The following is a 13,715-nucleotide window of genomic DNA, read 5'->3' on the forward strand; positions in this document are numbered from 1 at the left end:
AAAAATGATGGAGGACATTTTGCTTACTAAGCTCAGCAAAATGAGGTAATGATTCTCACTTTTTTTATGAAGTTCTTTTCTGTCTTTGCCTTGTCTTCTTGTTTTTACCATAAATATCTGTCCTTCGTGTGGCCAAAGAGTTTTTTTAAATAGATGATGTCCTAAAAATTTCTTAATAAAATACCAAAATGAATTCTGAACATTTGCTCTTGTTTTATCCTTAGAGATATTCTTATTAAAGTGGTATTAATTATAGTTTCCCATGGCTTGGGGCTGTCAAGGATACACGAATAATTATGCCCTGGTGTGGTTTATACTTTTATTTACTCTACAATCCAGCCATACACAAATAACCATGAACACAAGACAGAATAACAATAAACATACCAGGAGACCATGATGTCATGTATCACGGCAGGAGGGACTCCTCATTGTTGGGTGAGAAAAGGGTGCAGCGAGTAGAGTGACTTCAAGAAAGAGATGGCATTTTGAGCTGTTTTACAGAATTAGTAAGATTGTGACAAGTGGAGATAGTTAGAGCTGGACATGGAACAACAGACTGGTTCCAAATAGGAAAAGGAGTACGTCAAGGCTGTATATCGTCACCCTTCTTGTTTAACTTATATGCAGAGTACATCATGAGAAACACTGGACTGGAAGAAACACAAGCTGGAATCAAGATTGCCAGGAGAAATATCAATAACCTCAGATATGCAGATGACACCACCCTTATGGCAGAAAGTGAAGAGGAGCTCAAAAGCCTCTTGATGAAAGTGAAAGTGGAGAGCGAAAAAGTTTGCTTAAGGCTCAACATTCAGAAAACAAAGATCATGGCATCTGGTCCCATCACTTCATGGGAAATAGATGGGGAAACAGTGGAAACAGTGTCAGTCTTAATTTTGGGGGGCTCCAAAATCACTGCAGATGGTGACTGCAGCCATGATTAAAAGACATTAACTCCTTGGAACAAAAGTTATGACCAACCTAGATAGTATATTCAAAAGCAGAGACATTACTTTGCTGACTAAGGTCTGTCTAGTCAAGGCTATGGTTTTTCCTTTCACATGTATGGATGTGAGAGTTGGACTGTGAAGAAGGCTGAGCACCAAGGAATTGATGCGTTTGAACTGTGGTGTTGGAGAAGACTCTTGAGGGTCCCTTGGACTGCAAGGAGATCCAACCAGTCTTTTCTGAAGGAGATCAACCCTGGGATTTCTTTGGAAGGAATGATGCTAACGCTGAAGCTCCAGTACTTTGGCCACCTGATGCAAAGAGTTGACTCATTGGAAAAGACTCTGATGCTGGGAGAGATTGGGGGCAGGAGGAGAAGGGGACGACCCAGGATGAGATGGCTGGATGGCATCACAGACTCGATGGCCCTGAGTGTGAGTGAACTCCGGGAGTTGGTGATGGACAGGGAGGCCTGGCGTGCTGCGATTCATGGGGTCGCAAAGAGTTGGACACGACTGAGAGACTGAACTGAACTGAACTGGAACAGCATGTTGAGAATTGACTTTGGAGGGGCTGGAATAGGAACTGCGCCATTTTGAGGAAGTTCTTGCTGGACGGTGGTGGTGAGGGGAATATAAGTGCTTTGGGCTCTAGTAATGTCCGCTGGACTTGCTGATAAATCGAGTGCGTGTGTGTGAGGGAAACAGGAGTCCAGGTGGCATCAGTGTCTTTTAGGCCGGTGCAAAAGGATGAGTTTGCTGTTAACTGAGGGTAACCAGGAAAGGATGTTTGTGACAAATGCATCTTTTTGAGGAAGATTTAGAGTTCATTTTCAAACAGGAAAAGCTTAAGTTATCAACTGTCTTCTGTCCTATAATTATGCCCCTTGGTAATGCTTTGGAGAGATCAGCAAAGGTTTCATAGGAAAATTGAAAGCCATGTCTGGCTTCAACATGGCGACTTCAAGCTACCTTCAGGTTACTGCTCCTTTCATTTGGGTCCACCGGTGAAAGTGAAAGTGAAAGTTGTTCAGTCATGTCCGACTCTTTGTGACCCCATGGACTGTAGCCTGCCAGGCTCCTCTGTCCATGGAATTCTCCAGGCCAGAATACTGGAGTGGGTACCCTTTCCCTTCTCAAGGGGATCTTCCCAACCCAGGGATTGAACCCAGGTCTCCCGCATGGCAGGCTGATTCTTTAGCAGCTGAGCTACCAGGGTCCACCACTAGATAAGCATTTATCCTGATCTTGCAGAGGCAGATAGCGAGGTTCATTCAGGGAACAGCTGTTTGACAGGGATTTTAGCTGTGTTTATAGAGAACTGTGTGGGCCACCCTATTTCTTTTCTTGGTGTGGGGAGTGTGTGTGTGTTCACACTCTTGTTCAAGCCCCTATTTGCAAATGATTTGGAGCAGTCATTTCAAAGGAAAGATGTCCCAGGTCAGTTTTACCCTCAGAGAGGAAGGGAAGGACCATTAACATGAAGAAGCAGAGTTGGGCACTTTTCAGCAGAGGCATAATATTATGTCCCATACATTGTTGCTGTTGTTGAGTCGCTCAGTTGCATCCGACTCTTAGCGACCCCATGGACTGCAACACGCCAGGCCTCCCTGTCCCTCACCATCTCCCAGCATTTGCCCAAGTTTATGTTCATGCATCGGTGATGCTGTCCAGCCATCTTAATCTCTGACACCCTTTTCTCCTTCTGCCTTCAATCTTTCCCAGCATTAGGGACTTTTCCAATGAGTTGTCTGTGTGCATCAGATGACCAAAATACTGGAGCTTCAGCATCATCCTTCCAGTGAATATTCAGGGTCGATTTCCCTTAAGATTGACTGATTTGATCTCCTTGCTTCCCAAGGGACTTTCAAGAGTCTTCTCTAGCACCACAGTTTGAAGCCATCCAGTCTTTGGAATTCTGCCTTCTTTATGATCCAGGTCTCACAACCATATGTGACCACTGGGAAGACTATAGCCTTGACTATAGGGACCCAGGTCTCCCGCATTGCAGGTGGATTCTTTACCATATGAGCCTCCAGACAAGCCCAAGAATACTGGAGTGGGTAACCTATACCTTCTCCTGGGAAATTTCCTGACCCAGGAATCGAATTGGAGTCTCCTGTATTGTAGGAAGATTCTTTACCAGCTGAGTTACCCAGGAAGTCCATCCCATACGTATGATACTTGAAATACTCCAGGTATCAGGTGGTACAGATGTTGGTATATTGGGTTCTGAAGTAATTGTCCTGTTGTGAACTCTGGGTTTGGAGGCAAGACCTCATCTGTGAGGAGGAGAATAAAGTGGGATTTACCCTGAAGGGAGCAGGTTTTCCCACAGTCCCTGCCTAGACCTGAGGTAGATTTAAGAATAAGATCAGGGCAAGGCCCCAGCCAGTGTGGGACAATTTTCCTTTCACTGGAGTCTAATTGTGGTTTGTGCCTGGATTCCAAGGGGAGCAAAGGTGCCTGAGGGCATTTCTGTGGGAGGAGGGGAGCTGGCTGGTGCTCCCTCCAGACACCAGTAGTGGAATCGAGGGGGTCACAGAGGCACCCAGGGGTAAAGAGCATGGCTGCACTGGTATGATTTTAAATCCCTTTCTGTTGTCCTTGTACCTTTAGTAGAGACTAGCTTGGTTGTCATCTGGAGTCTGAAAGGTTGTGGGGAATTAAAAGAAGACCCTGCTCCACCTCTGGGACAGAGGAGGGGAGGTGGGTATGGATGGTGTAAAAGCGGTGGATGCCAGAAGGGCACCCTCAGCCCAGCAGGGCAAGGATCCACAAGAGTGGGTCAGAAGCAGCAAAGAGGGTCTGCGGTGAGGAGGTTGAAAGTGGAGGAATGTGGGTGGGTGCCGTGAGGAGGGACAGCTGAGTAGGTGACCTGGCACCCTAGGGATCTCTTACAACAAGTGGAGGTGGGAACGTGCAGAGGTGTAGGGCAGCCTGGCAGTGACTACCAGAGGGATGCGATTCCAACACAAAACTGGGGTGGATCCAGCCATTACCCTACATGACACGACCATGACTGTGGAGGTTGATGGACATGTGACCCTGCTCTAACTAGAGGCCTGAACAGTTGGGTGGCTAAAGAATGTTACTACTGTTTTTGGAATATGCTGTGGGCTATTTGATAGGGAACTTCAGCTTTGTACACATGCAAGTACAGGTAGGATGAGTCTGAGAGGCAAAGGTGCTTGATGGTCATCTAGGAACTATTGTAATAGATGTAGGTAGCGCAATTTATTTGGCCAAATGCCTATGAGTGAACTTTAAAAAACTTATTTATCTAATTTATTTGTCTGCACTGGGTCTTAGCAGTGGCATGCAAACTCATAGTTGTGGCATGTGGGATCTAGTTCCCTGACCAGGGATGGAACTTGGGCTCCCTGAATAAGGGCTTGAAGTCTTAGCCACTGGACAACCAGGGAAGTCTCCTTATAAGTGAACTTTTAATATTGTCATGAATGTGCAAACAGATCACTGCCCACACGGTGTCAGATCAGCTTTAACGCTGACTTATTTGTGCAATAACTTCACCTTTCTGGTCTCCTATTCCTAAAATGAAAATGGATGTTGCTCAGCTGTGTCCGACTCTTTGCAACCCCATGGACTGTAGCCTGCCAGGCTCCACTGTCCATGCATTTCTCCAGGTCAGAATACCAGAGTGGGTAGCTGTTCCCGTTTCCAGAGGATCTTCCCAACCCAGGGATTGAACCCAGGCTTCCTGCATTGCAGGTGGATTCTTTAACATCTGAACCAATGAAAATGATAATAATATTAATATCTGATCCATATGGTTATTATGCAGATTAAAAGAGTCAAGCCCCAGCGCAAAATAAGCACTCCATCAATGTTAACTATATATTACATCTTTTCTCTCTTCTGATTATTTCCTTTGAACAAATTCCTAGGGATGGTATTACTATATCAAAGATTATCTATGGTTTACATAGTGATGAAAGTTAACTGAATAACCCTCTATAGAATGTACATCAGTCATTCTCACCCACTTTGTATGATGCTTGCTTTATACTCTGCAACCAACACCAGATAGTATTAAAGCAATGTTTTGTTACTACAGCAGATGAAAAGATCAATACTTTTCCTGATTATTAGTGAGGGTGAGCATCTTTTTCTAATTGTACACTATTTGTTGATCTTTGTATTTTTAAACTGTTTATTGTAAAGACCCTTTAAGCATGTAATGAACTCCCAACTCTCCAGCTTCAACAGTGATCCTGTTGCAGATTTCTAAATGCATAATGATAATTTAATCATACAGTCCTCACTTCTGTCCTGAATGTGTTTGGAGACAAGCCTCTCTTATCTGGGTGTGTCTCCTTAGGAATCTGAGAGATTGTTGTAGGTCTATTTCTGTGACTATAGAAGATCTCAAAGGATAGCACCTATTGGAATTTAAAAACATGCAGGAAATAAGGTAAGTGTGAATCGTTTAATGACACCTATTGTTGTTATTGTTGTTTAGTTTCTAAGTCATGTCCGACCGTTTGCAACCCCATGGACTGTAATCTACCAGGCTTCCCTGTGCGTGGGATTTCCCAGGCAAGACTACTGGAGTGGATTGCCATTTCCTTTTCCAGAGGATCTTCCTGACCAGGGATTGAACCCATGTCTCCTGCATTGGCAGGTGAATTCTTTTCCACTGAGGCACCAGGAAAGGCCAATGACATCTATAGATTGAGCTGATTTTGTACATAAGAATCCATGGGTTGCCCCCCAAATTATTTTACCCACTAGGAATCTGGAGCCATTGAAGTCTTTGGTCAATTGAAAATCAGACACTTGCATCCAACACAGCAGGAAGGGAGCCACTATCAGGCTTTCTTTGCCTCTGTTTTCCCTGGAATCCCTCAGCCCCAGTACCGAGGAAGTTGTGGTTGGACATCCAGAAAGGCCAGCAAAGAGGAAGAACTCAGAGCATCGCTTCCCCTGGCTCAGTGCTCCCCAGGGCACTAATATTGCTCAGCTGTGATGTCACAGGATGCTCCAATGGTGGCAGTGCCATCACAGGCGTACCTTTGAAAGCCTGCAGGGAGCCAGCATATCAGGTCCTCTTCCTGAAACCTCCCTGCATGGGTGGTAGTAATTTGAGTCATGTCCAACTCTTTGCCACGCTATGGACTGTAGTCTGCCAGGCTCCTCTGTCCAAAGGAATCTCCAGGCAAGAATACTGGAATTGATTGCCGTGCCCTCCTCGAGGGTATCTTTCCAACCCAGGGATAGAACCCACATCTCTTTACATCTCCCGCACTGGCTGGCGGGTTCTTTATCACTAGCGTCACCTGGGAAGCCCCAAACCTTCCTAGTCCCCTTTGTTCCCCTACAGTTACTCGGACAACACCTCATGTATGCCTCTTTGTTAACACATTTCTCTTGATGGTATATTATAATTTTTAATGTAAATTTCAGTTTACATAATTGACCTTGTACACTGTAGCTTGCTTTATGAACACTTAATAGATCTGAAATCATTCTTTCTCAGTTCATGGAGATCTATTTCTTTTTTTTGACAACTGGGCAGGATTCTGTTTTATAGAGAGAAATTGAATCTGATTTGAGGGCTTCCTTGGTGGCTCAGATGGTAAAGAATCTGTCTGCAATGCAGGAGGCATGAGTTCTATCCCTGGGTTAGGAAGATCCCCTGAGGAAGGGAAGGGCTCAGTTCAGTTCAGCTCAGTCATGTCTGACATTTTGCAATCCCATGTACTGCAGCACACCAGGCTTCCCTGTCCATCACCAACTCCTGGAGCATGCTCAGCCTCCTGTCCATCAAGTTGGTGATGCCATCCAACCGTCTCATCCTCCTTCATCCCCTTCTCCTCCCACCTTCAACCTTTCCCAGCATCAGGGTCTTTTCCAGTGGGTCAGTTCTTCATGTCAGGTGGCCAAAGTATTGGAGCTTCAGCTTCAGCATCAGTCCTTCCAATGAATATTCAGGACTGATTTCCTTTAGGATTGATTGGTTTGATCTCCTTGCTGTCCAAGGGACTCTCAAGAGTCTTCTCCAAGACCACAGTTCAAAAGCATCAATTAGTCACTGCTCAGCTTTCTTTGGGATGAGGAGCCTGGTGGGCTGCTGTCTATGGGGTCACACAGAGTTGTACACAACTGAAGCGACTTAGCAGCAGCAGCAGCAGCAACAGCAGCTTTCTATATAGTCCAACTCTCACATCCATACCTGACTACTGAAAAAACCATAGCCTTGACTAGACAGATCTTTGTTGGCAAAGTAATGTCTCTGCTTTTTAATATGCTGTCTAGGTTGGTCATAGCTTTTCTTCCAAGGAGCTACCATCTTTTAATTTCATGGCTGTAGTCACTATCTTCAGTGATTTTGGAGCCCAAGGAAAGAAAGTCTGACACTGTTTCCATTGTTTCCCCATCTATTTGCCACAAAGTGATGGGACCAGATGCCATGATCTTAGTTTTTTGAATGTTGAGTTTTAAGCCAGCTTTTTCACTCTCCTTTTTCACTTTCATCAAGAGGCTCCTCAGTTCCTCTTCGTTTTCTGCCATAAGGGTGGTATCATGGCTACCCACTCCAGTATTCTTGTCTGAAGAATTCCATGGATGGACAGAGAAGCCTGGCAGGCTGTAGTCTGTGGGGTCAAAAGAGTTGGACACAACTGAGCAACTGACAGACACACAGGGGAAGATAGTGTTTTCCTAGTCTTTATGTGTGATGCTGGATAAGGGTCTTGACAGCCCCTTGGACAGCAAGGAGATCAAGCCAGTGAGCCCTAAAGAAAATCAATCCTGAATATTCTCTGGAAGGACTGATGGTGAAACTCCAATACTTTTGCCACCTGACGCGAAGAGCTGACTCATTGGAGAAGACCCTGATGCTGGGAAAGTATGAGGGCAGGAGGAGATGGGGGTGACAGAGGATGAGATGGCTGGATAGCATCACCCACTCAATGGACATGAGTTTTAATAAACTCTGGCAGATGATAAAGAAAAGAGAATCCTGCTGTGTTGCCGTCCACGGGGTCCCAAAGAGTCACACACAACTGAGTGACTGAACAACAAAGTCTTTAAGTTCAATGCCATGAGTTCAACCAAGTGGAACCCTCCTAGGGCAGACACCTCCCCTATATCCTCTGCTATCACACTTCTCTGAATACTTAGATAATAATATCTGATGCTTATTTTCTAAGTTTTTCTTAGAAACTCCCACCAAATGGAAGAAATTAACTACTTGATCAGGAGCATATGTCCTGCAGACCTCCTGGTGCCTAAGGGTTGATATATTAACCCCTGTGACACCACCCTGTTCCCTCACCATCAACGAATCAGAGCAGTGTGCATGAGCTGATCACAGACCCTGGGACCTTCTCCCTTACTTGGCTTTTTAAAAGCCTTTGCTGAAATCCTTTGGTGAGTTTGGGGTTTCTGAGCATGAGCCACCCATTCTCCTTGTGAGGTGCCTTATAGTAAATGCTGCACTTTCCCTCCCCACCACCTGGGGTCAATAGATTGGCTTTCTGTGTGGGTAGCAGACTCAAGTTTGATTTGGTAGCATGAATAGCCTTGTAAAGAGTATGCCTTTGTTGAAGCTATGAAATTTCTGAATTAAAAGACATGTACTTAAAAAAGTGAAGGTTCAGACTGGTTAAGTGCTGTCGCAAGAAACAGTATTGTTCAGCATTCTTACAGATTTTGTAGAGGAGTGACTGTTTTCTGTGTGCATTCCAATCTGTTACTCATTTTCAGAAGTAGCTTATGGGGACCTTGAAAACACTGTTTAAAAGACCATTTAAAGGTGAGTTTCTTAAGTTTCTATATTCAGTCTTCCTTTCAATTTTTATTTTTTTAAATTTTTATTTAGAGGATACTTGCTTTGCAATATTGTTCTAGTTTCTACCCCACATCAACATGAATCAGCCATGGGAATGAATATGTCTCTTCCCTTTGGAACCTCCCTCCCACCTCCTGCACCATCCCATCCCTCTAGGCTGTCACAGAGCCCTGTGTTTGATCTTCCTGAGACAGGTGGTAAATCCCAGCTGGTTGTCTGTTTTGCATATGATAATGTGTGTGTTTCAATGCTACTCTTCCAATTCATTCTTTTTTAAAGCAAATTGATGGTGGTGAAGCTGGCGATTGTGGTTGGGATGGTGATGATGGCCCTGATGGTGGCTGGATGAGTGTGAGCTTCTGTGGAAAATTCATTGTTTCAAAAGAGATGGCAGAGTTCACCTAAAAGCTTCATAATTCCAAAACCTGATTTGCTCACAGTAAATGTGAAAATATAGTTCTAAACTGAGAAGCAGTACTGTGTTCTGTTATAGAGGATATTTAGATTGTAATTAGACAGACAGTTGGCTAAAAATCTGTGGAAATTAATCTTTTGTGACTAAACAAGGATTTTAAATTTAATTGAGGAAACCCACTTGTCAAAAAGACACTCTTAACAAATCAAATTTAAATTGCATGTGAAATCCATACTTCTTGAAGTTGTTTTGCCTGAGAAGGAAATATGCATGGATCACAATGGCAGAAATTCAGATAGCCCAGGTAACCTTTGTCCAGCTTTACATGCTCTTGGCTATTCCTGTCAGTTCACTTAAGATATTCTTGAAAAAGGAATCAGGTCACAAAATAGATGAGAAACAGACAAAACACTTAAAATTTTAATGTTTATTAATGTAGGTCTTCCATTAAAGTAGTTTGTGCTCACAATCAATTCAAGCAAGCAAGGGAGGTCTCTTTCCTCATTATTCAACATTACCCCTCCATCTTCCCTCAGAGGTTACCACCAAGTAAGAAGATCTTATGAGTCAATATTTTGAGGATGATTTAGTTTATTTTATTTGACATTTAGAAGATGGCAGTGTAATACTTAGAAGTATAAAGCAGGCCTTGCAAAATCAGGAATCCATTGTGCTTAGAGATGGCAAAGGCAAAACTTGGTGGACAGAAACAATGAACACCTGCTACAGGTCAAAATATTGAGGATCTCAGTGCTACTAGTCTGAGATCAGGGCTATGGGCTGCTATCAGGTGCTTAGAGGTGCTCACAGCTTTGAATGTAATTATCCCCATGGCTTTAAACACTTTAAAGGTATGAAGACTTGAACTGCTCAAAGCAAAAAGAGAAGAGACTAAAACAAAGTCCCAATACAGAGTCTAAATCGTACACAGCAGGGTAACAGATCTCGGAGAAGCAGACAAGATTGAATTGAGAGAGGCTGGTCTCTACAACTACCATACCGTCAGCACCTGCCAAGCTCTACGCTAAGGATGAACAAGCAGCTCCATCTTTTCCCACTGGATGTCATTGTATAAGAGGTCCTGCCATCACTCTCAAGAAATGAAGAGTCACTGAAGCCTCAAAGTATGATATACACAACCAAAGAGAAAATTCCTAGGAAGCTCAAGTGGCAGAGAGACAGTGCAGAGCAGACAGATGGATGGAGGCCATGCTCCCCACTGCCTGCGCTGTGGGAGCAAGCAGACGCCCAGCAGCACCTGCAGACCAGCTCACCTAGTGGCAGCATTGCTTCTGGCAGCTGCACTTCTGCTGGCAGCAGCAGCTCTTCTGCTGGCAACAGCCCTTCCCACCACCGCAGCCACACGAGTGGCAGCTGCAGGTGCGGTGGTGGCAGCAGACAACGGGGACGCTGCAGCAGCCCCCACAGCAGCCGCAGCAGCAGGGGCAGCAGCTGCTGCAGCAGCCCACCCGGTACCACCTGCAGCTGTTGCAGCTGCTGCAGCCACCACCACAGCCACCGCCGCAGCCACCGCCACAGCCACCACCGCAGCCACCACCGCAGCCACCACCGCAGCCACCACAACTTCCACAACCACAGCAGCCCATGGTGTCAGTAGAGAGGACTCAGGAGAGGTGAGGAGGGAGACTCAGGAGATGTGGGAGGTTGGATGCCGCCTTCTTCTGGGGGAGACCCTTATATACCGACCCCTTTTCCTGTTTTTCGGCCCACTTTCCCTGGAAGAGTCTCACAAGACTTTGTTTACTTCCTTCTTGAGCACCCGTGCCGTGATAACTTGCTATTTTTAGCATAGCAGCCTCATAACTTTGAGTTTTCTGTTGGGAATGAAGTAGTTGTGTGTCAGATCTTTAGTTTGGAGATGGAAAAGTGATGGGCAAGGTGCAGGGAAAAGCAGCCTCAGGGGCTTCAGAATGTCGCCTGTGTGTCAGACATGACCATCCTAGAGCTCACGTGAGTGAAGAGTTGAAGAGCTCCCACGAGTGCCCCAGAGTTTTTCCAGGACGCTGGGCAACAGAAATGGGGAGCTGGAAGAGACTGCTCAATGGTGAGAAGTAAATCAAAGGAGGGCATAATAAGATTTCCTTCTCTAGCTTTGAAAAGGTAAGCTTAACAAAGAGATGCCAGTTGTCAATCCAGGGACACCAACGTCCTGGGAGAAGCACGGACGTGCCCAAGCCCAGGTGTCTCTGATGCAGAAGCTGCAGTGTAAGTCCCAAGAAAGACTGGCAGTGAGCTCTTTGGACTAGTTGGGCAGGCCCCAATTCTCAAGACATTCAAGCTAGGGGGACTACTGTTTATACCTGCAAGCTACTTGGGGCAAAAGAAGGAAACGACACCCACAGAGCCAGCTGGATGGAGACCAATCACTTCAGATAAACATTCTCCTGGGCTATTTTCTGGCTGAACCGATGGGCTGGCCCTGGGTCTCAAACCCAGAGAGGCATGGGAAAAGGCCAGCCATGGGATGAAATCTTTCTTATTTTTGTTTACCCAATTATTTAACAGACAAATGACAAGGAGGAACTTCCTCCTAGCAGATGTTGGGTGTGGGCTGACCCAAGTAAGCAGCGAATCTCAGTAGAGAGAAAAACAATCTTTTTTCCTAACCTGCGATGATTAAGAAGCATATGTTAAAAAATGTGACTTTTACCTGACTCCAGATGCAAACTGTCACGGTTATAAAAAATGAGGATAGTTCTTCAATATTTCAGGCATTTATTTAATACAACAGCTGGCTGTTGAGTATGTACAATGGGTCAGGCACTGTTCTAGTCCCTGGCGCAAATCATACATACACGTGTAAGTTCTTAGGAGCACAAAGCTGTTCCAAGTGTGTTCTCATCTAAATATAGCTTTAAGAGACAGCTAATGGTTTAAAAGAGCAATATTAACTGGACACAATCTCAACAAGGAAGGATGTGAGAGTCTCGTGAGGTCTCTTATAGGAAGTGGGGTGAACAACAAGGCACAAACTGTATATTCTTGGCTCAGCTCCTGAAGATATATAAGGGTCCCCCTAGAAGAAGGTGACATCCAACCTCCCTCACATCCTGAGACTCCCTCCTCACCTCTCCCGAGTCCTCTCTACTGACACCATGGGCTGCTGTGGTTGTGGAAGTTGTGGTGGCTGCGGTGGCGGCTGCAGTGGCGGCTGCAGTGGTGGCTGCGGTAGCGGCTGTGGTGGCAGCTGTGGTGGTGGCTGCAGTGGCAGCTGTGGCAGCTGCAACAGCTGCAGATGCTACCGGGTGGGCTGTTGCAGCAGCTGCTGCCCCTGCTGCTGTGGCTGCTGTGGGGGCTGCTGCAGCGTCCCCGTGGTCTGCTGCCACCGCCGCACCTGCAGCTGCCACTCATGTGGGAAGGGCTGTTGCCAGCAGAAGAGCTGCTGCTGCCAGCAGAAGTGCAGCTGCCAGAAGCAATGCTGCCACTAGGTGAGCTGGTCTGCAGGTGCTGCTGCGCATCTGCTTGTTCCCACTGCTGAGACTTCTCTCCATCCATCCATCTGTATTGTGCTCTCTCTTTGGCACCTGGGCTTTATGGTACTTCCCTCTGGTTCTCATGCTCTGACGTTAAGTATCTTTTTCCATTTTTTAATATAGTCACACATGGATATTTTATTCAAAGTCATCCAAGAAAAATGATGGAGGACATTTTGCTTACTAAGCTCATCAAAATGAGGTAATGATTCTCACTTTTTTTATGACATTCTTTTCTGTCTTTGCCTTGTCTTCTTGTTTTTACCATAAATATCTGTCCTTCGTGTGGCCAAAGAGTTTTTTTAAATAGATGATGTCCTAAAAATGTCTTAATAAAATACCAAAATGAATTCTGAACATTTGCTCTTGTTTTATCCTTAGAGATATTCTTATTAAAGTGGTATTAATTATAGTTTCCCATGGCTTGGGGCTGTCAAGGATACACGAATAATTATGCCCTGGTGTGGTTTACACTTTTATTTACTCTACAATCCAGCCATACACAAACAACCATGAACACAAGACAGAATAACAATAAACATACCAGGAGACCATGATGTCATGTATCACGGCAGGAGGGACTCCTCATTGTTGGGTGAGAAAAGGGTGCAGCGAGTAGAGTGACTTCAAGAAAGAGATGGCATTTTGAGCTGTTTTACAGAATTAGTAAGATTGTGACAAGTGGAGATAGAGCTGGACATGGAACAACAGACTGGTTCCAAATAGGAAAAGGAGTGCGTCAAGGCTGTATATAGTCACCCTTCTTATTTAACTTATATGCAGAGTACATCATGAGAAACACTGGACTATAAGAAACACAAGCTGGAATCAAGATTGCTGGGAGAAATATCAATAACCTCAGATATGCAGATGACACCACCCTTATGGCAGAAAGTGAAGAGGAGCTCAAAAGCCTCTTGATGAAAGTGAAAGTGGAGAGTGAAAAAGTTTGCTTAAAGCTCATCATTCAGAAAACAAGGATCATGGCATCTGGTCCCATCACTTCATGGGAAATAGATGGGGAATCAGTAGAAACAGTA

General features: G+C 45.1%; 1 protein-coding gene across 1 annotated transcript; it reads left to right on the forward strand.

The window, feature by feature from the left end:
- The first annotated feature begins 12,297 nt into the window (after window positions 1–12,297).
- On the forward strand, window positions 12,298–12,630 carry LOC138432469 (small cysteine and glycine repeat-containing protein 3-like). The gene has a single exon (XM_069573776.1). The coding sequence runs from the start codon at window positions 12,298–12,300 to the stop codon at window positions 12,628–12,630; it is 333 nt and encodes a 110-aa protein (XP_069429877.1).
- Window positions 12,631–13,715: the final 1,085 nt, after the last annotated feature.

The sequence above is a fragment of the Ovis canadensis genome, chromosome 2, assembly GCF_042477335.2.
Source record: "Ovis canadensis isolate MfBH-ARS-UI-01 breed Bighorn chromosome 2, ARS-UI_OviCan_v2, whole genome shotgun sequence".
Lineage (NCBI taxonomy): Eukaryota > Metazoa > Chordata > Mammalia > Artiodactyla > Bovidae > Ovis > Ovis canadensis.